Below are 23,535 nucleotides of genomic sequence, written 5' to 3' on the forward strand. Positions count from 1 at the left end.
ACAAACGAATCAAATCAACTCCACCCACCCCGGAAAAAAAAAAAAAAAGAAGCCCAACCTCCTAATTTCTTAAATTTACATTGTGCCCTACCCAGCACTGACGCTAGCTGAGGAAACAAACCTGCCCTTTCTCCCCCAGCTTCCCAGCTTCCCTGAGGTGCCAGGTGATGATCTGCAAAAGCATTGTCTGGCCCTCAGGGCTTGACAGTTAATGATTTGTCGCACGAGCCGGGCGGAGGAGCGCGGGGACGCGAGCAGGCAGGCGAGCCAGTACAGCAGGAGAGCAAGACAAGGCGCGGGCTGAGTCCTCGCCGTCCTCCCAGGCGCCGCCTCCTGTCTTCCGGGCCGGGGCACTTCGCGGGGTTCCGGGCACGCGAGGCTCATAGGGACCCCATGGAGGACGAGTCGCCGGCGAGCGAAGGGGTCGCGGAGCCCCAGGCGCTGGGCACCGTGGGCTCGATCGGGAGCCTGCTGAGCAGGATCCGAGGCAAACTCTTCACCTGGTGAGTGCAGCGCGGGGCGGGCCCGGGTGGCGGGGACCCAGGCAGGACTCGCTGGCGACCCGCGCACACGTGTCTGCGGAAGCGGCGGCGCCCCGACTTTGGCGCAGCGCACTCGGGAGGTCTGGTTTCACCTGGATGCTCCCATACATACACCCCTAGAAGCCGTGGCGATGCGTTTCAGAGGATGTGCAGGGAATTCATCCAGCTGGCATGGTGAGGTCGGTCCCCGTGCGCTCCCCCCCGCCCCCCGCAGCAGGGTGGGAGTCCTGGGGGACGCCGTGGAGGAGGGCTGCCCACCCTGGCGCTTGGCAGGTGGAAGTGCTGCCTTTCCTGGCGCGGCGCCCGCATTCTTTCAGCTCGGGATCCTTTCCCACCCGGCCTGATGGTGCCTCCAACTGGAGTTCACTCAAGTGAGAAAGCTGGGTTAAGTTTTGTGCTGTTGTGAACTTGAGACTGCGTCTGCCCTGTTTTGGGGCCTGAGCGAGGTGACATGGCCACCTCTGGAGCTAAGGTCCTGGGAAGCAGGTGGCTGATGTCACTGTGCTCTGTTGGGCCGCAGGTAGAGATGTTCTTAAAGAGTTGGCAGCGACTCTGGGGAAAGCTTTCTGTGGTCACTGGACGACTTGCGTTCTGGAGACACATAAGAGGCTAGCATCCAAATAACGAAATCCATTTACCGAGCCTTTACTCCGTGCCAGGCACTGCGCTTAGCCATTTATGTGGACAACAGCACCACATCTCCTTCTCTTTAGGATATGGCGCTATTGTTAGAGCCACTTTTTAGGTAGGGAAACACAAGGCTAAGCAATTCACCTGGGGATTATGAGAGTGCCAGGGCTACAGGCATATGCCGCTATCCACCCTGGGCAATGAATTTCAGGAAAGATTTTCAAAGCTACGCCCTTGAAAAGGCATCTCACTTTCAGAGCTGGTCGATAAATGTGTATACATGCATTTTTTTTTTTTTGGTCATAAATAAGCATAGTTTTAAATAGATACGCATGTTCAAAGGAGTCAACTGGCCCCAAATCGACCATTCTCTTACAGTCGTGTAATGTCCTGATATTTTAGCAGTAATTTCTTAGCGGGGAGACGTTACAGTGATATCACTGAGGGCTCAGACTTTGAATTCAAAGCTTAGTGAGCTGGTCTTCCTTGGACAAGTCACTCAATTCTTGTGTGCTATTTGAGGATCGTTGGGGTACTGCAGCACAGTGTGAGAGTTCATGCTCAGCATGGGTCAGACCCTGGGTTCAGTTCTCAACAATAGCAAAAAAAAAAAAAAAAAAAAAAGTGGGGGTGAGGGTAGGTAGGAAGACAGTAGTATGTCTCAGTGGTTAAAGGCTCCTGTCACCAAGCCTGATTATCTGAGTTCAATTCCCAGAATATACACGATGGAAGGAGAAATAATTTCCCAAAACTGTCCTCTGGTCTTTACACATGTGCAGTGGCATGCATATCCACCCATGCCCACATACAAGGACACACTAGATAGATAGATAGATAGATAGATAGATAGATAGATAGATAGATAGATAGATAATGCAAGAAAAGATTACTAACAGTTTTCTACAGCACCCTTCCCCCAACCTGCTTACCCTGCGGGCTGTGAGAGGATTCCTTGGTTGACCACCCAGCAGTGGGAAGAGAGAGGCTGGCCCATTACAGTGTCCTGCATGGATTAGTTGCCACCGTGAGCTCTCTCCAGTCCCCGGTAATGGGAACATGTGGTAATTGGGAAGGTGCCAGTGACCCCAAGGCTGGGGTAGATAATCTAGCAGATATCAGCTCAGCCAGAGGTACTTGCAAATATGATTTTCTCTTCATAGGGTGTTTTCAGATAGTATGTTTTATAATCAGAAGAGTCTAATAGCCTCTTGGGATTTCTTCCATCTCTCCATGAGGTTTATTTTGCGCCTCCCTGGGGGACTTTTACTTTCTTGTGTGATGGTGGTTTGTGGGTATTTCACACTCCTGGCGGATGGGCCTGTTTAACAGCAGGCATTGTTCCTTTTCACTTGTGCATTCTGCACGACCCTTAGCACAAGAATGAATGAATGAGTGAGTGAATGAGTGAGTGAATAAATAGCTGAGAGATGATAAAGTTCTTTTCTTCCTACTTTTCTTTGCTCATGAACCATTTCTTTTCCTGATCCAAAATTGCATGCCAGGAAAGGAAATGAAGCCCAACACTACGCTTCTAGAGTCCGTAACCGTATTTGCTCTTATTCTGGCTTTAGCTTCCCCACACCCTTTTTCCCATACAGTGTCTTTCGGTTGTCCTGAGCTGGTCACTGACTCTTGGGGTTAACTGATCCTCTTGCCTGAGCCTCCTGAGTACCTGGAACTACAGGTGTGTGTATCTGGTTTCTATGACAAAGTTCGTGAAGCATCCTTTTCATTATACCCCACTCTGACTGCCTCCCTGTGGTGGTGAAGTTTGTTCTGACCGTCACTGCCTGAAACTTTCTTTTTTGTTATTGCCATTTTTCACTGTCTTAAGGAGGCCATGCTGACTTTCAGGTTGCTATGTTATCTGAAGCTGGCCTTGAACTCCTAACCTTCTTGTCCAGGGTACCATGGGTATGGAGATAAGATGGGACACAGAGGAGATAGATTATAGTAGTTTCATAGAGGTTTTTTGTTTTGTTTTGTTTTTCCTTTTCTGTGCCTTTCACCAAGAATACCACTTTTGACATGTGGGTACTAAGTACAGGGAAAAGTTAAGGGTGTGGAACAGATTGCCTTCTTTATCTGAAGTGTATATTCTAGGTGACCCCAACTCCCTTAGGGGGGTCCATAGACATTTTTTTTTTGTTTGATTTTTTGAATACTAGATGACTAGACTGATTATGGTGGTGCCTGATGGTAATCTCAAGCACTCAGAAAGTGGGATGAATGTTCAAAGGCATTCTGGGAGTTCAAGGCCAACTGTAGTGATACCTTGTCTCAAAGACGGAAGGGAGGGGAAAGAAGTATAGGATCACTTGAGTACTCACCCGACAAGTTCAGTGAGCACTTCCTGTCTGAAGCGTTCACAGTAACAGACCTGGAATGTTCCCCAATAGGTTCTGCCCTTGAACCTGACCTTTTGTTTGTTTGCTTTTTGTTTTTTGGAGACAGGGTTTCTCTGTGTAGCCCTGGCTGTCCTGGAATTCACTCTGTAGGCCAGGCTGGCCTTGAACTCAGAGATCTGCCTGCCTCTGCCTGAGTACTGGGATTGAAGGCGTGCACCACCATCGATGGGCCTTGAACCTTACTTGTTGTTTATTGTCCTCTAGTCAAATAATAAACTGTAACAAAAGCCATGGATTTCCAGAAGTGCCAGAGGACACTTATTATTTGTAAACTATTGGATAGTTTACATTCTGATACACAGACCTTAATTTATTCATATATTTCAAAATGCAGAATTCCTTACGATTGTCAACTTTCTGTCTCTAGCAGAACACTTTATTACTTCATGTGCTCATCTTTCCTTAACAAATAATGGACAAGCTGTTGAGGCATAGCTTTTTATTGTGTTTTTGTAACACAATGCTGGTCAGGTTTGGTTTTGTTGTTTTCATTCAATACACCTTAGGCGTCTGTAGTGTCCTAGGCCCTAAACTAATCTTTGTGAGTGGAGGGTAAATATGATTTAGTTTCTGTTTGCAAGAGGGCTCATAATCAAATTATAGTAAAGGAATCATGGTAAGTGCCAGAGGAGTAAGTCCAAAGTTCGCTGATGGTGTTGGGCTACGGTAGTGAATAGAGCCACCTTCCAAAGTTCAGGGTTGGCACAAAGGGGGGCAGAGGGCAGGCCTGCCAGGGGGAGTACCAGCTGAGAAACTTGAAGTTTTGTTCCTATCAAGTGAGAGAGGTAGCCAGGTTGGAAGGGCTAGAGAGTGTTTCACTTAAAGGACTGCTAGGAACTTAGTGTGGAGAGGGCATGGACTGGAGGAGGGTGAACAGTAGTAGGCCAGCAGTGTTAGTTATTTAGCTGCGTTGTGTTCTTACCCTGCAAGGAAGTGTCACGAAACACCACAGAATCCGCTTATAAGAGTTTATTAGAGATAAAGGGATAGAGAGTGCGCAGGCCTGTGGGAGAGACACGTGCGTGGAGAAGAAGAGAGAACCAGGAATATGGCGCTCTGCTTTAAAACCGGCTGGGGGCGTGGCCAGGTCACGTCACTACTCCACGCGTGTGCGTAGATCACATGGTCACGTTGCGCGCTTACGTGGCCATGTAACGTCACGGATCCTGGTTACGCGAGACGCCTTGACCCGGAACTTGCTAGGCGGAGGTGTCCAGGTCTGCTGGGTATCCTGGTTATGAGAGACGCCCTGACCCAGAAATGCCTATCCTGACCTGGAATTGGCTAGGCGGAAGTGTCCGCCTGGTATATGCGACCGTGGGGGCATGTTGTGAACCCTTCAAGCAGTCTACAAGTACACTTCTTTTTTTGGTCAGTGCACAGGAGCACTCCTTGCCACCATCCATGAGTCTCCAGGAGTGGAGCACTCCTTGCCACCATCCATGAGTCTCCAGGAGTGGAGCACTCCTTGCCACCATCCATGAGTCTCCAGGAGTGGAGCACTCCTTGCCACCATTCATCAGTCTCCAGGAGTGGAGCACTCCTTGCCACCATCCATGAGTCTCCAGGAGTGGAGCACTCCTTGCCACCATCCATGAGTCTCCAGGAGTGGAGCACTCCTTGCCACCATCCATGAGTCTCCAGGAGTGGAGCACTCCTTGTCACCATCCATCCGTCTACAGGAGTGGAACCTCTTTATCACCATCTATCAGTCTACAGGAGTGGAACCTCTTTATCACCATCTATCAGTCTACAGGAGTGGAACCTCTTTATCACCATCTATCAGTCTACAGGAGTGGCACACTTCTTGACCATTCACCAGTCTATAGGAATATCAGTTTATGTTTTGTTTTTTTTTTGTCTAGATGTATGTCTGTGCACCACATGCTTGGTGCCTGAGGAGACCAGATGAGGGCATTGGATCACCTTGGACTGGAGTTACAGTTGTGAGCTGCCATGTGGGTGCTAGGGACTGAACCCATGTCTTCTGGAAGAGCAGCCAATGCTTTTAATCGCTGATTCATCTCTCTAGCCCCATGAAGGGTGTTGTTATATGGCATCGTTTAAGGAAATTATAGGAAATGAGAGCATTTATATGCTTTGTGCTGTGCAGGCCTGGGTAATCCTTTATCCTACCAGTCTCTGTAAATTCTCCCAGCCCCATTCTATTGTGCAATTAATTACTATCTGCTTCCTCTAGACTTAGGAGTCAGGAATAATGTTAAGTTTTGTCCACTGTTATATAGTTTGTGATAGCACACTTTGAATTGAATAATTCCTCATGGGGGAGCAGCTGTGCATCCTGGCCTCTCCCCAACAGATGCCAGCACAACACCCTTACCCCTCAACATACACCCAATATGACGATCAAAGATGTCTGCAGACATTGTCAGATTTTTAAAAAAATATTTATTTATTTATTATATATACGGTATTTATTATGTATACAGTGTTCTATCTGCAGGCCAGAAGAGGGCACCAGAACTCATTATAGATGGTTGTGAGCTGCCACGCGGTTGCTGGGAATTGAACTCAGGACCTCTGGAAGAGTAGTCAGTGCTCTTAACCTCTGAGCCATCTCTCCAGCCCCAGATGTTTGTTTTTAACTGCCTCAGATATCTGGGCTCCACGGTGCCCAGTGACTTCCCATTTCCACCCTCGGAGCACAGCTCCGTGCTGGGTGTTCATTCTCCTGTTGACCCTGGCGGGAGCGCACAGTTGAGTGCTTTGCTGGGTGCTGCCCTCATCTGACTTCCTCAGCACTGCAGGGAGTTGTCCGAGGACGTGCAGTGACCCTTTCTGTGTGGTACGGGGAGACGTCAGAGTAGAACTTTTCTAAGAGGCCCTCCACTGGCCTCTGGACCCAGCGTGCAGTCCTCTCCCCAGAATAGTTCTAGACAACTTCTAGGTTCATCCTACTTCTCTTTGCTCCTTCCAGGGCTAATCTGAAAGCAGAGAAGTTGGCGGCGGTCAGAGCTTATTCCTCATCTTGACAACATTTCTAGAATATTCCCGGAGCCCATCTCCCCTTCATCTTTACGGCCCTTACTTCCGTGTAAACCTTATCATCTCTCATCCGGACTCTGTGGCTTCCACCCATGGTTTCACACCATCAGAGAGATGTCAAACCAAACAAAAGGGTAGCCATCGCCACCATCAAACGAGAATTCCCTGTTTACATTTCATCAGTCCTGTGACACACCTACACGGTTTGGTGTCCCATTTGACGGAGCAGATGAGTAATTTGCTTGGAACACATAGCCAGTGAGTGGCAGAGAGAGATAGTTACGGCTGATTCTAAAGTGAAACCCGCTTTGCTAGTTCTGAGGCCTCATCCTTATCATTTTTGAAAGCCGAGGCTTTAGGGTGCTGCCCTTGCCCTGCACCGATGGCGTACAAATTAAGAGGTGTCTTGGGAGTCCATGGAGGTTCCTCGGAGGCTCCCCTGGGGAGCAAGTAAAGAACAGGACCTGGTGAGTTTCTTAGCTGGTCTCTGGCACCCACAGATGCATTGTTCTTGCCGTTTTTGTAATTGGGATTTTATGCAAGATGTCTGGATTTTTAAGAGCAGTACTCCAGGCTGGGTGGCTTGGAGACAGCAGAAATTCATTTCTTGTGGCTCTGAAAAGTGGGATGCCTGAAACTGAGGCTCTTGCAGGTTTGGTGTCTGGTGTAGGCTATTTACTGCCTCATGGATGGCCATCTTCTCACGATGCCTCATGATGCCTTGACATGGCAGATGAGGTTAGAGAGCAATCCGGGACCTCTTTTGTGTGCCAATCCCAGTCATACAGAAGAACCCTGACCTAGTTACTTTACTCATTGTGATAAACACTGTGATCAAAGCAACCTGGGGAGGAAAGGGTTTATATTTCATCTTATGTCACAATCCGTTATACAGGGAAGCCAGGGAAGGAACTCAAGGCAGGAGCTGAAGCAGAGGCCATGGAGGAGCATTGCCTATGCTTGCTCTCCATGGCTCATTCAGCTGGCTTTCTCATGCAACTCAGGGCCACCTGCCCAGGGGTGGCACCAGCAGGGGAGGTTCAGCCTTCTCATATCGGTCATTGATCAAGACAATGCCCCACAGGCTTGCCTATAGGTTAGTTGGATGGAGGCAGTTCCTCAGCTGAGGCTCCATGTTTTCAGCTTCTCTGGCGACTCGTTTCTGTCAAATTGACAAAAACTAACCAGTGCACACCCTCCTTCCCTAAGCACCTCCCAAAGCTGTGCCCCTGCCTACTGTCCGCTTGGGGATGAGAGGCTAACACAAGAATGTGGGGAGGGTGACAATGCTTAGTCTCTCTCTGGGTTTGTAGAAAGTGGCAGCGGACACAAGTGTGAGAGCCACGGTCACCCAATCTCCCAGGACCGCAAGTCCCTCTCCTGGTGGCCTCCCTCCTCCGTCTCCCTCTTCTTCCTTTGTGCCTGTTCATAACAGTTGACTCAGTGCTTTAAAAATTAGGCTAAAATGTACATAGTTTGAATTCTCTCTTTTTAGTTACTTCTGTGTGTGGTGTTTACAGACATTAGAGGCAGGCATCATTATACAGTGCGGCCTCCACCACTGTCCTCTTGCAAAATGTGTTCATAATTCCAAAAACAAAACAAAAAACCCCAAAACCAACCCTGCCTTCTTGGCCCTGGCAGTCCCCCCCAGCCCTCATCTTCGTCCCTTCCTTTCTTTTTTCCTCTCCTCCCTTCCTTCTTTCCTTCCTTGCCTTTAAAGACGTTTGTATATTTACTTATACTTATCTGTGTATGTGTGTGGTCATGTTTATGCCGCAAGTGTATAGAGTTCAGAGTTCAACTCGGGTAGAAGTCATTCTCTTCTTCTACCTCGTGGGCCCTGGGGATTAAGCTCAGGTCATCAGGCTTGGCAGTAAGTGCCTTTACCTGCTGAGCCACATCCCCAACCCCATCCACTTCGTGTACGAATCTGACTTCTCTGGATGCCCCTAGCGATGGCCTGGACTCACACAGTATTTGTCTCTGTGGGGGTAGTTAGACTTCCCCGTGCCAAGTCCAGGGTCTCAGTCACCTGCCCACCCCCGACTCCTGGTTCATCTCCCAGAATGACGATCGCTCAGAGACAGACCCCTGTGCTTCCCTTGTGACCACCCAGCCTTTTCCCCGGGGCTCCCTCCTTGGTGCTTTTTGCATTCTTTCTTCTTGTGGAGGCTTCAAGAGTGTTGTAGACAGTGCCAAGCCGGGATGTGCGACTCCTTCCCACCCACCCTCACACCCAGCTCGGTCGGATGCCCCTCTTCTCTATCTGTAAGATATATTTCCCCACCCCTCCCTGCGCTTACTGTTGAAAGCTTGGCAATAATTACCACTAGCCCTGGAAAATGCCTTAGGGCAGAGGCTGGAGTTCATCTCAGAAGCCCCTGTGGTACTTTGCCCTTGGCACAAATCCAAAAAAAAAAAAAAACACCGGTAGCAGTTCTTCCCCTTCTGAAGATAGGACAGGTCGATGGGAACAGTAAAATCCTATTTTTAAAAATGGAATATCTTGACTTATTATCTTTGGCAGCTTCATGCATGTAAATAATGCACGCTGATTATAGATGCACCACCGACTCCCTCTCTTCCTCTTTGTGTCCTCTCTGCTTTGGTTGTTAATGACCCTCTGAGTCCAGGTGGCCCTGCCTGTTGAATGCTGGCTGACCTGTTGACTTGACTTTGTGCAGGTAAGTATAGGTGTCTTCAGTTTATGGGTGCAGCGGCCATATCATGACCCAAAGACAGAATTTCACACACTCTTCCCCATCCTCCAGTTCCTACATTTTCCCACCCCTTTCGTGAGCCTGAAGGATGGGGTGGGGTGGCTGTAGATGTCTCATTTATGGCTGGGCATCCAATAGACACTTATTCTCAGCACTTGGCTAGTTCCAAGTCTCCGCATTCACTGCTGACCACTGCAGAGAGAAGCTTTTTTGGCCAAGGTTGAAGACAGCCCTAATCTATAGGTATAAGCACAAATATTTAGAAGGCAGCTTGACAATGTGTTGTTTAGCAAAATGCAGGAGTAGGTTCCTCCTGGGGCCTGTGACCTCCCTAGCCATGGGCTTTTGACCAGGCGTATAGTACCAGACATGAATTCCTTCCTGTGAAGCCATTTTTAAATTCAATCTAAAAGCAGTTGCTTAACCGCTTGCCGTTCAGACCACTATTACATCGCTGGACACACCTTGCCTTTCAGGTCGGTGTTGTAGCGTAGAGGGTTGGCTGCATAGGTACCATTGGTGTCTTTTCTCTCCCAGTGGTCTATATAGCACCTTCTGGCACTATGAAAACTAGTCATTAAAGAGAGTTTTCAGGTCACTTCCAGCTTGATTTCTCCGTCTTGCACCCAAAGTGTATTGTGTCTTCAGCAATAGTCTTACCATCTAGTTCTAGTGGGTAACCAAGAGCAACGGCGGTAGCCTGTGTTGTTCTGGGAGCCTGGGGGCCTTCCCTGACCAGTAACTCATCCACAGGGAGGTATCCCATACCCAGTACTGACACCTTCATTTAATAACCCATCATCTTGGAGAATCATGGTCTACCCATGTGTGGGCCCCTCCTCTTGTTAGCTGTGGTAAATAAGATGTGAGAGCTAGGGCAGAAGGAAAAGTAGGCTCTTTCTGAAGGGCAGCTTTCAGAGATGTTTAGAAGGTGGCCACATGGGCAGACGATGGGAGCTGCCATTCCTGGAAACTCTTTTGAGAAATGTTTTGGTAAACTCATTTAAAAGTTAGACGTTGGGGCTGTAGCTCAGTGTGTAAAGCACTGGCCCAGCACACCGAAGGACCTGGGTTCAATTCCCTGGGTTCAATTCCCCAGCACTTCCTAAACTGGGATGGTGGCACACAGCTCTTTCATCTGAGGAGAAGGATCAGGAGTTAAGGTCAATCTAGACTCGGCCAGCTCCTGGCCTATCAGGGCTACGTGAGACCCTGTCTCAAAACAGTCACAACCAAACAGTTGGATCTTTACAACAAACAAACAAACACACACACACACACACACACACACACACACACACACCCTTTATCTCTGCCCATCTCTCTCTCTCTTTCTCTCTCTCTCTCTCTCTCACACACACACACACACACACACACACACACACACACACACACACACACACCAATTTCCTTCTGTTACTGAGGATCATTAGAGAACTTATTTCAAACAGGTTGGTTTTCCAGAAGGCTTCAAGCTCCCTCTTCTAAACACTGACTTGACTTAAAAATCGAATCGAGTGGCACTTCTTGTGTAGTGGATCTCTCACTCCTGTTAATTCATCTATGCAGGATTTTTGGCAGCCGCTCTCCAATATTGAGTTGGCTGCTGCTGGACAACTCTCTAGGGTAGGCCACTCCATTTAATTACTTAGCAGGCCCATTTGCTGTTAATCCTAGAGCTTTTGTAAAGAAAAAAAAAACTTTACTTGAAATTCTTAGCTGGGCATCATAGTACACTTTTGTAGTCCTACCACTGAGAGACTGAGGCAGGAGGATTGCTGTGAGTTTAAGGCCAGCTTGGGCTACATAATGAGTCTCAGGATAGCTGGAGATAGTTAGCAAGATCCTGTCTCATACAAAACAAAAAGAAAAGAAATAAAATTCTTTTTCCAAAAAGTTGATTTACTTATTTAGTGTATATTTATGTATTTGTTCATGTATATGCAGTGCATGTGTCTTTATGCACACAGAGGCCAGAAGTGTTGGGTGTCCTCCTCTATTGATCTCTACCCATTCCTTTGAGGCAGAATCTCTCCCAGGGCTCAAGTTTTCTTGGATCAGTTGGAACCCACCAAGCCCTAATAATTCCCCTGTCTCCATCTCTTTTGGAGCTGGGGTTACAGGAACACTCAGGAGCCCTAGCTTGTTACATGGGTGCTAGGATTCGAACTCTGGTCCTTTGGGTTGCACAGAAAGTTCTCGTAACCACTGAGCCATCCTTCTAGCCTCAAGAGATACAGTTAAGTTCTTCACTGCACATTTAAAACCCAAGAACATTCTCCTTTCCATACACAAAGTGCCTTCACCCTGGCACCACCTCCCTCCTGTGAGTTTAACTGATTTTTCTGAGTAACAAGGATGTGCTCCAGGCCATCTAAGTGAATTATTTGTTTTATTTCTTCTAACTTTTACTCCCACGTTGTCACGTGTGACTTTTTCTGTGTTATCAAGCATGTCTTTGGAAACCTGTGTTCTTTTAAAATTATACTTTCTAACTATTAAACCCTCCAGGAACCAAGCTACTTAGTATTTTAGAACTACTGAAAAGCAAAGTAGGAATAGGCACGCATGAAGACTTCGTATAAATAGTTTTGGTTTTTAACAAGTTCTAACAGATTATCATCCAGGCCTGCCTTGAACTCACTATGTAGCCAAGGACGACCTTGAACTTCTAATCCTCCTGCCTCCACCTAAATGCTGGGATTGCAGGCAAGCACCACACTACCATGCCTGATTTATGAAAGGTCTTGTTGCACAGATTTGGGGATGTTTATTTTGAATGGTTATAGGAGTCTACAGTAATTAAAACAATTGGACAAATTTAACTATTATACTAATGATGTGACCCAGCTTCCATGAAAGACCACGACGAGGTCCAAAACTCCTTTTTAGTCTGTTTGTTCTCTCTCTCTCTCTTGGTTTTTGAGTTTCTCTTCTCCTGGCTGTTCTGGAACTCACTCTGTATGTAGACTAGGCTGGCTTGAACTTGTACATCCCCCTGCCTCTGCATTCCAAGTGCAGGGATTAAAGGTGTGTGTGTGCCGCCGCCGCCGCCACCACCACCACCACCACCACCACCTGGCTAGTTATTTTTTTTTAAAACCAGAATATTTAAGAGAGAATATAATTCAGTTTCCTATTGAAAACTTGAGGCTGGGTCCATGCATGGTGCAGTAGATCTGGCCAGAGCACTCTGGAGACATTCCTGCTCTAGACGAATTTAGAAAATATTTTCTTTTTTTTTTTTTTTTTTTTTTTTTTTTTGGTTTTTTTTCAAGACAGGGTTTCTCTGCGTAGCTTTGCGCCTTTCCTGGAGCTCACTTGGTAGCCCAGGCTGGCCTCGAACTCACAGAGATCCACCTGGCTCTGCCTCCCGAGTGCTGGGATTAAAGGCGTGCGCCACCACCGCCCGGCTTTAGAAAATATTTTCAAAGAGTAACTCCTTCCTTCCATGTAGACCAGGCTAGCCTTGAAGTTTTGGCGGTCATGCTGCTTCTGTCTCCCTACTGCTAGGAACAGAGGTGTGCGACATTGTGTCCAGCAGCTCCTGCCTGGTTTTCACGAGGGCTGTCAGGCGAGAGGTAAAAACAGCAAGAGCTGAGCTTTGCCGAGCATGGTTAGCTTTGTACTCCAGAGTGACCACAGTACTCCAGGGCTTCAGGGAACATTAGTTCCTGTAATCCTTCTGTTAACTTCCTTTCCTCCGGGATATGGGATGGCCTGGAACTCGTTTTGAATCAGTTGGTCTTAACCTCCTCAGTGTTGGATTAAAGGTGTGACCCACTACACCCGCTTTAAAGAATTGTCTTGTTTGTTTTTGTTTCAACGCCTCAACCTTCTGCTTCTGCCTCCTAAGTTGTACCCCAGCTCCAAGTACTGGGAATTAAATCTAGCGTGCTAAGCAAGCAGTCTACATCTGATCCACATTCTGCTTCTGCTAATTTTCTGCATTAACTTCCCCACTTGAACACGGGGAAACCGAGGCAGAGGGAGCATTAGTAATCCCACCTGATAGGATCAGTCAGACTGTAGCCTGGAACGAGCCATGCTTCCTTCCAGTCAGGCAATTTGGCCTGGCCTTCTGTGCTGCTAGCCTTGGGTACTTTCTTGCCCCTTGTGAGAAGGATAGTAAAAGCAAGCAAGCACACAGCCCACCCACCCTCAACGGACCTTTGGCAGCCTCCCTCCCAGCCATTTGTGTCTCTAAGCATGCCTGACAGTACATTAACCTCAAGATAAATATCTTCCTGAAACATCACTTAACTTATTTGTTCAGACTCCAGTTGCACAAAGCAGATTAATCTTAATTCCTGGCTCATGATATACTCTCAGTGTTGGCACATGAATAGCTCTATTAATTTTTTTAATGTAATGCATTCCCATAAACTCACTGCTATCCCTAAACTAGAATTTATATGCTCCCAGTAGTCATTCCCTTCTTCATCCCCTTATCTGTTCCACTACAGATAACTATAGATAGTCACCACCTGAATCCTCCCTTCACCATTTGCTAGCTTTCAGATCTATTACATATTTATATGTATGTATGTATTTTAAATATAGGGTTTTTTTTTTTTTTTGTTTTTGTTTTGTTTTTTGAGACAGGGTTTCTCTGTGTAGCTTTGGAGCCTGTCCTGGAACTCACTCTGTAGCCTAGGCTGGCCTCAAACTCACAGAGATCCACCTGGCTCTGCCTCCCGAGTGCTGGGATTCAAGGCGTGCGCCACCACCGCCCGGCTTAAATATAGTTTTTATCTGTATGACTTTCTCTTCCCTCCTTCCCCCCATCTCTCTCTGTGAAAAGGGTCTCACTATATAACCTTGGCTGGCCTGTAACTCACTGTAGACCAGGCTGGCATCTAATTCATAGAGATCTGCCTGTCTCTGCCTCCAGAGTCCTTGGATCCACCATGCCCAGTTCTTTATTTTAGATTGGGTCTCAGTTACCTCAGGATGGGCTTTATATTCCATATATAACCAAGGATGACCTTGAACTCCTTCCTCATTCTCCTGTCTGCACCTCCTTAGTGTTGTGGATTTTCAGCTGTATACTGCAATGGGAAATATCTATATATCTAAAAGGTATTTTATTTATTTGTTTATTTATTTATTTATTGTTTTTTTTTTTCAAGACAGGGCTTATCTGTGTAGTTTTGGTGCCTGTCCTGGATCTCTGCTCTGTAGACCAGGCTGGCCTTGAACTCATAGAGATCTGCCTGGCTCTGCCTTCTGAGTGCGGGGATTAAAGACATGTGCTACCACCACCCAGTTCTAAAAGGTATTTTATTTTATTTTTTTTCCAAGATAGGGTTTCTCTGTGGTAGCCTTAGTTGTCCCAGAACTCACTCTGTAGCCCAGGCTGGCCTCCAACTCACAGAGATCCTCCTGCCTCTGCCTCCAGAATTCTGGGGTTAAAGGTTAGCACCACCACACCCTGCCTAAAAGGAGGCAGAAGAAGGCATCTCCTGGAATGAGAGCTACAGGGAGCTGGGAGTCACCTCGTGGGTGCTGGGAACTAAGTCCAAGTGTTCTAAAAAAAAGCAGCCAGTGCTCTAAACTGTTGGGCCATTCCCTTCCCCCCTCCATTTTTTTGGTTTATTTGGCTTACACTTCCAGATCACAGTTCATCATTGGAGGAAGTCAGGACAGAAACTCAAGCAGGGCTGGAAGGAGGCAGGAGCTGATGCAGGGGCCATGGAGGGGTGCTGCTTACTGGCTTGATCCCCATGGTTGCTCAGCCTGCTTTCTTATAGAACCCAGAACCACCAGCCCAGGGATGGCACCACTCACAATGCGGCCCTCCCCCACCAGTCACTAATTAAGAAAATGTCTTCATTTTCTTATGCAGCTGCACATTATAGAGGCATTTTCTCAATTGAGATTCCTTCCTTTCAGGTAACCCTAGCTTGTGCCAGCTTGACGTAAGACTAGCCAGAATACCCCTATTCGTTCGTCTCTCTTTTTAAAACTTCAGAGTCTACACATGAGAGAAAGAATAAGATAGTCAGCTCCTATTTTTTTTTTTTTTTTTTTTTTTTTTGGTTTTTCGAGGCAGGGTTTCTCTGTGTAGCTTTGCGCCTTTCCTGGAGCTCACTTGGTAGTCCAGGCTGGCCTCGAACTCACAGAGATCCACCTGCCTCTGCCTCCCAAGTGCTGGGATTAAAGGCGTGCGCCACCACGCCCGGCTCATGCTCCTATTTTTTATTCTTAATTCTATGTGTGTGTGCCTGCATCCGTGCGTGCGTGCGTGTGTGAGTGCACTAGCTTTACACGGATGCTCTTTTCCTCTTGTCTGGTAGTAGAAGATCTCTTTTGAGAGCACTGAGGGAGAGTGGGCTGGCTGAAACCAGTGCCAGCTGGGCCTGACTTGAGGGAGGGGTGTGACGGTTTTTCTGGTTTGAAACTGGTGGGTGTTGAAAGGTTGGAAAGGACCCAGTGACTCACAGGAAATCTCCTCAAACACCGCCCCTCCCAGTTCTCTCACTGGGCCCGGTCCCCAGGAGCTTTGAGATCGGGTCCTCACTTCTGTCCTCAGACGACTGGCTGGCAACCGCTGAGTGATGGGTTCTTAGGGAAATCCAGCTCACCACTGGCATGGGGAGAAAGATAGATTGCTTTACAGAGTCAAGGAGGGCGGAGCTGCCAAACCGCAGCGTGGAGGCAGCCGGAGCCAGGAACCCAAACCACACTAGGGCTCCGGCTCTGTGTCCCGCCTTCCTTCACTGTGGGCTTCTTGCTTCGAACAGCCGGCCAGACAGTTGTCTTCATTTGAAGACACGCATCTGCAGTGTAAGCCACACCAGCAACCAGAGGGAAAATGACTTTTGTTTTGCTAATCCACAAGCAGGTAAATTTAGACGTTGAAAAAAGTAGCCTTTCCAAACTTTTTATTAGGTCTCGCCCTAATAAATGCAGGCAGCTTTAAGAACTTCATGTTTTATGGGCTGTGGCTTCCTGGCTGCCTGTTGAGAGCGGGGTTAATCTGTCCTCAGTTCTTCTGCCAAGTGGTGGGCAGAGCCTGCCTCGTGGATCGTCTTAGGGATGGAAACTCCTGCAGGTCAGTGGTGTCGATGTCACCCCAGGTTAATCCTGCGCGTCTTAATCCTCCCCTCAGCCCCTTTCAGGAGAGATTTTATGCTGTCTCCCTTATTTTCACCAAAACACCATGCATTGAAATATTTGTCAAACATGCCCCAGTGGGCTGTTCGTCAGTGCCCGTTGTTAGAGATGTGGGGTAATTCATATCAGCTGGTCCCTGTGTGGCACTGTAATCCTCAAGATCACATTTTATTACGGTTATCAAGGGACAGTGTGAAAAGCAGGAAGAACACAGACTTAATAATTGCCCAAATTAGGCAAGTTATTTCTCCGAATGGCTGAAGCTCAGTCTCTTACCCATGTGACTGTGCCTGTAGTCCCTGTCTTGCAAGAGTTTTGGTCAGATTTGAGTGATGAGTAAGGGTGTTTAATGTGATATCTAGCCCACAGGTATTTCCATTCCACTGCCTCACATCTGTTAGGATATGAAGGTGATTATTAATATTCTTTTTGTGAGACTTCAGAGACAGAGGTAGTCCTTTTTCAGTACAGCTCCATATCTCTGCATCTTTATCAATAAATAGGAGCAATGATAGCGCCTCCCTCAATAGGCTGTTGGGTTAAAAATGGAGTAGAGATGTGAAATCCTTAGACTAGTGCTCTGTAGTGTGCACTCAGTCATGATCCTTACCATTACTGTTACCACTATGTTTTATTTGACTGTAGATATGGGGGAAGCAGTCAGAATGTCCATGATGGTGTCTGCATTCATAGACCAGTAAAATAAATGGAATGCATGCTGTTACACTGTAGAAAATGGGATTAGGAGGATTATAATCAAAACGAAGTAGGAATTTATAGGTTGACAATCTGGTACTGGGCCCTTTTCCTTTGTGTGTGTGTGTGTGTGTGTGTGTGTGTGTGTGTGTGTGTGTGTGTGTGTGAAAGCAAGGGGACAAGCCGCTGTGGTCAGTTCCCTCCTCCTACCATGCAGGTCCCAGGTATGGAACTCAGATAGTTAGGCTTAGCAGCAAATGCCTTTACCCACCGAGCCAGCTTGCCAGTCCCCATCTCTTTCCTTACCTTCTTCTCCCTCTTTTCATCTTCTGAGCCTGACGGAAAGAACACAGACGGGCGCTAAGATCATCTTTGGACTTTAGTGTTCCTGTTTTGATTGACATTTGAACTTGGTCAGGCGACAGAATCTTTGCAAAGATGATGTGTACTCTTACTGTTGTTTGAAAATCCAGCAAGTTAATAATATATGTGGGTACTCAGTGTGGTGGCCGGTGCTTCCCCTAGTTCCTCTTACTGTACAGGGGAGAGAGACTATTAACACGTTCTCTAGGTTCTTGACTATGTAAGGCTCACACAGAACTTGAGGTGTAAGAAGAAACCACCAGATTTACAAGTTTAATTTTTGTTCATTTGTGTAAAACTATTTTATCAGTTTCTGGCTTGAAGGCCTGGTTTTTATCACCGCCCCCCCCCCCCCCACAAGTGGTGAGTGTTTTAATCCAAAGTGGCTCCTGATTGACTTTGCCCACAGCTACTTAATAGATCCTTTATTTGATTTGATTATCTTTCTCCTAAGCAAATTTACTAAGAAGAATGTAAGTAGTTCTAACAGTAAGCTCTATACTGTTTTAAAAATAGCTCATGCTAATCAGTTTTGTCTATTAGTTGTCTGTGGCTGTCCTAACAAACTGCCTGCCTCGGCCCCTCAAGGACTGGGATTAAAGGCATGTGCCACCATGCCTTAGCCTCTAGCCACGTTTTAAAATTATGGCTTATAAAGTGATCGTGCCTCTGTTATTTCATCTTCATTAAGTTTAATGGCCAAGGCAACGTGACTTTACTATCTTTCATTCCGTGGCTCAGAAGGCCAACCAACAGAAGCCTCATTGGGCCAAAATTAGTATTGGTAGAGCTGTGTCTTTTTCTAGATGCTCTAGTTGGGAATCCAGTCCTTTGTTTCCAGTTTCTTGAGAGCCACCTGCATGTCCTATCTCCTGGCCCCTTCTCATCTCCAAAGTCAACATCTCTAATCCTTCTGTAGTTACCTCTTTCTCTGATTAAGTTGAGAAAGCTTCTTTCTTATTGGACCTTCCTGGATAATAATCCACGACAGTGTCCCCAGCTCAAGGCTTTTAACCAGTGTCCTGTTTACATGTTTGAAGGAAGAATGTGGCTATTTGTGGAATGGCCTTTACTTCCCTCCCACATTTAGTCACAGGATCTAAAATGGTGATAATGAAACAAGTAGCTTTAAGGGTGGATGCGCACACCTATAATCGCACCATTTGGGGAGCTGAAGCAGGGGGATGAAGAGTGTGAAGTCCGCCTGGGCTATGCAGTGAGCTCCAGGACAGCTTGTGCAGTCTGGATTTGGTAACAGTGTAGCAATCATTTACATCAGGGAAATCTTTCTCAGTTCTTCTCGTTTAGGTAGCTCTCCACACATACTCATTCCTTGAAATTACCAGTCAAGAACTATTCCCACTGGGTTCTGTTTGTACCACAGGTTTGGGAGAGATTTTGTGGGTGCTGATTCCCCAGCACCCACATGATGTTACTCGTCCACACTGGTGCTGGAGAATGCTCTTCTATCTGATGGGATGATGGTTCCCATGGAGTCTCCCCACACCTATCCCTTGTATGTGTGCTTGTGTACCGTATGTTCATGTGTGTGTGCTGGTCCGAGTGTTTATGCGTGTGCATGTGTGGTGTGGAAGCCAAAGAACAAGCTTGAGTGTCATTCCTCAGGATGGCTATCCTGGTGGTAAGCCACCATGTAGGTGCTGGGAACCAAACCCACGTCCTCTGTAAGAACAAGTATTCTTCTATCTATATCTATCTCTCTATCTCTATCTCTCTATCTCTGTCTATTCTCTATCTATCTCTGTCTATCTGTCTATCTATCTATCTATCTATCTATCTATCTATCTATCTATCTATCTATCTGCAGAGTTTCTCTGTGTAATCCTGGCTATCCTGGAACTCAATCCATGTCCTCTGCAAGAGTAACAAGTACTCTTATTTTGTTTGTTTATTTATTGGTTTTTCGATACTGTGTTTCTCTGTGTAACCCTGGCTATCGTGGAACTCACTCTGTAGACCAGGCTGACTCACCCTAGGAGATCCGCCTGTCTCTGCCTCCCAAGTGTTGGGACCAAAGGTGGGTGCCACCACTACTGTGCACAAGTACCCTTAAACACCGAGCCATCTCTGGCTCCCTTTTGGAAAGATTATCTCTCACTTTGAGCTGGGGCTAACCGATTGAGCTAGGCCAGCCCCTGGGATCTGCCTGCCTTTGCCTTCTTAGAGATGGGGTTACGAAGGTGTGCCACCATGCCCAACTTTTCACATGTCCTCTGGGGATTGGGCTCAGATCATCATGCTTGCACACAGTCTAAGATACCTCCCCATCCTCCATGGCTCTTCTCTTGACCTGAATAACTTCTCTTCATTCTTTGAGTCTATGAAATACCATGAAATCCCCTCCCAGCTGCCCATTTCTTAACACTCACCCCACTTTCCGTAAGTTCTTTACTGTTCTTCACTTTTGTGTTGTGAATCCCGTGACATCAGGGATCTATCTCTATTTCTTTATGTTTTCAGAGTGACACATTGTTAAGATCCCCCTGGGTCCTAAAACTATTGCTAACTGATATCACTAAAGAGTGTCATATAGGGCTGGAGAGATGGCGCAGTGGTTAAGAGCACTGTCTGCTCTTCCAGAGGACCTGGGTTCGACCCCCAGCTCCCACATGGCAGCTCACAACTGTCTGTAACTCCAGTTTCAGGGGATCCAACACCCTTGCACAGACATATGTGCAGGAAAAACACCAGTGCACATAAAATATAGATAGATAGACAGACAGACAGACAGGTAGATAGAAAAGAGTGTACTATAAGTCATGATGAGGATGAAGGAGGCGACTCAGCAGTTAAACCACCTGCAGATGCTGGCTGGGCACGGCAGCTAGCCTGTACACCCACCGTAAGAAAGAAGATCTGAAGTTTCTTGGCAAATCCAGTCCTAGAGCTCGACTTCCTGAACCTTTTCTACTCTTGGAGTTCAAAGGCTCAGGGCAAAAAAACGCCTCCCAGCTGAAGCAGCAGCTGAAGATTTCTTATCTTTTAAGGACTTTGACTCTCGTGGCAGAAAAGAATTTTAGAATGAGCCAGTAAAAAGCAGAGTTGGAGTTTATGAGAAGGCATCTTTAAGCACATGAGTTGAAAGACAGGTGCTTGGGAAGACAGCAATGGGTGTGGGACGTCTGAAGGGGAGCCGATGAAGTCTTTACTGTTTGGGGTGGCTTCTCGCCGTTGCACCTCAGGACTTAAATGATGTCCTAGGGTGGTTGGTTCCTATGCATTGGGCAGGCTGCAGACGATAAGGTAAAACTCTTGTTTGCAAGGGTTGCATTAAAGTTGAGAATATTTGATTTTTGACCATAAACAAAGCTTTGGTCTTGTTTTTGAGATTCCCAGAAAATATCTGGGAAGAAATAAGACTACTTGAAGGTCACACAGGCTTGGGCTCTAAGCCAAGTTCATTGTTATTTTAACATTTATGTATTGTTTCTGTGTTGGCAGCCTTCATGACAAATGTTGTTAACTGTATTGGAGTTTTTGAGTCTCAGTCTGTGAGAGGCTCCAACCAGACTCTGTGGTGAGGAGCCCTCTTCTCTTCTGGTACCCCATAATTTTCTCCATCTTTCCATCCTGTCGCCTTGGACTCTGTCTTCCATTCAGATACAGAAGTCTTGCTAATGGACCAAGAGACTTCCCCATATTGCCAAGTTTCTTTTCTAGAATTCATGCTGCCCAGCAGAACTGATCACTACCACTCTGCTCCATTACACTGTACATTGTAGCTTATTTTATATTTCTATTTTTTATTTTTTGCCATGCTAGGGATCAAACCTAGGGCCTTGTGTCCACCATTGAGTTACACCGTAGCCCCACATTATTGATGTTATCATCATCATCATCATCATATTTATTTGTTTAAATTTATGTGTACATCTTTGTAGCTGTTATGTACGTTCAGGTGCCCAAGACGGCCAGAAGGGAGCATTGGATCCCCTGGGACTGGAGTTGGTGACTGTGAGTTGACGAGGGTGCTGGGAACTGAGCTTAATCCTCTGCGAGAGCTCTCAGCAAATGTATACGCTCTTAGCTACCAAGTTACTATCTCTCCTGCTCCAGTTAATTCATTAATTAGGCTTTTTGAGACAGGGTCTCATGTAGCCCAGACTGATCTTGGATTCACTCTATACTTGAGGATGACCCTGAATTCCTTATCCTCCTGCCTCCACCTCCCAAATGCTGGGTTACTAGTGTGTGCCTCCATGCCTGGCTCCACCATATTTAAATGATTGCTTGCTGGTATTTGTCTTTGGGTCCACACTATTAGAACCTTTTTTTTTTTTCTTTTTCCTACCAGAGCTATTTAGCCTAGTAAGAGCTCATATTTCCTGAACCTTCCTGTTTGTGCAGATTAACCAATTGCCTTCTGATTGTGAAGCTGAGCTCCCACTGATGGGATAAGATGCAGTCACCACCACCACCAGGGATAAAAGAAAGAAGCCCTCTTGGCCAGGTGTGCTTGGGTTCCGGCACACACACCTGCTTTGCTGAGTTACTTTATATTTTGCATGTGTTCCTTTGTGCATGACCAAGATCACTCTTCGTTTGTTCCTGACAACATGTTTCTGGGTTGCACTCTAGAGTGGTTTTGTCTTAGGACCCATCATAAGCTCCATCATCCGTTTGCTGCGGATGGGCCGCTGTAACCCTCGGAAAGCCTGGCTCTCCCTGCAGTGTTAGCCTTGCTGTGGTCCATCCAGCCAGTTCTTACTGATTTACACCCAGCCCGAGATGAATGTGAAGCTGCCTTTCAGGGGCCTGAGACTTGCACACGAATCCGGACAGAAACAGATGCTTTGTTTAACTTTAGGTCTTCCTCCATTACAAATTTCTTTTGTTTTTCCTTCTTATTTTGGCTAGGAATGTAGGAATTCTATTTTTGAAAGATTGCTACACATTGTTCCTATCCTTGCATTTGTGAATAATGAAATTATTTTTTTCCTCTGTCTTTTAACTGATCACACACTGGAACTCCTGATTAGCAAGAGCAAATGAGTGTTACCACACTAGATATAATTATAGCTGAGACCACACATATGTGAAGTTTTAGTGTGTATGAAAAATCTTGTCACTGGGCATGGTGATGAGGGGCTGTGATGCCAGCACTCTGGAGGTGGAAGCAGGAGGATTATACATAATGAATTCGAGGTCAGCCTGGGGTATATGAGATCCTGTTTCTCTCTCTCTCTCTCTCTCTCTCTCTCTCTCTCTCTCTCTCACACACACACACACACACACACACACACACATACACACACACATAAGCGCATAAAACTCTGTGTGTGTGTGTCTATTTGAAAACAGGGTCCCACCATGTAGTTTCTGATGGCCTGGAGCTCTCTATGTAGACCAGACTAGTTTCAGACTCACAAAGATTCACTTTGCCTTTGCCTCTCAAGTTCTGGGATTAAAGGCATATGCCACCATGCCTAATTTATAGCCATTTTTTAAGATTATGATTTAAAAAGTGATCATGTCTCTGTTATTTCATCATCATTAATTTTCCAGAGTTTATACAAACTCTCCTCCTTCATCCATCCTTTGGTCACCTCATGGAACATAATTTGGATAGAAAAGGCAGGGTAGGGGCTGGTGAGACGGCTCAGTGGTTAAGAGTACTGGCTGCTCTTCCAGAGGACCTGGGTTCAGTTCCCAGTACCCATATGGCAGCTCACAACTGTCTGTTGTTAACTCCAGTTCCAGGGCATCTGGCACCCTCACACAGACACACATGCAGGCAAACACCAATGTACATAAAATAAAGAGTGCCCCTTTACAAGCTGGTGCTGCTAATCCCCAGGTGCAGACATTTTATGTCTCAGCCCACTGCAGCATCCTTACCGTACCTAGAAGGCCCGTTCTTCCAGCTGCTTCCAGACCTCATGTTTTTTGGTTTGATAAGTATGGCCCAAGCTTGTTTTGTTCACTTCCTACCCCAGTTCTGGAATCAGCCGTTTCCCCAACATTCTTTATTCTTTTAGTGGGCCTCAGCATTTAGCTTCTTTGAAACAGAGAATCTCAGGGCAACTG

At 46.6% G+C, this 23,535-nt stretch overlaps 1 protein-coding gene across 3 annotated transcripts in view; it reads left to right on the forward strand.

Moving 5' to 3' along the window:
• The window catches only part of Slc35f2 (solute carrier family 35 member F2), a 51,881-nt gene that overhangs the window by 648 nt on the left and 27,698 nt on the right, over positions 1-23,535 (forward strand). The window contains exon 2 of one of the 3 annotated variants that reach the window (XM_042280949.2): positions 140-503. In XM_042280949.2, coding sequence (XP_042136883.2) covers positions 394-503 — 110 coding nt within the window. In that variant the 5' untranslated portion in view covers positions 140-393. Of the gene's footprint in view, positions 1-56; positions 504-698; positions 722-23,535 lie in introns of those variants that run through there. The other 2 variants (XM_076576285.1, XM_076576286.1) reach the window with 2 other exon arrangements.

The sequence above is a fragment of the Peromyscus maniculatus genome, chromosome 7 (assembly GCF_049852395.1).
Source record: "Peromyscus maniculatus bairdii isolate BWxNUB_F1_BW_parent chromosome 7, HU_Pman_BW_mat_3.1, whole genome shotgun sequence".
In the NCBI taxonomy this organism is placed as follows: Eukaryota; Metazoa; Chordata; class Mammalia; order Rodentia; family Cricetidae; genus Peromyscus; species Peromyscus maniculatus.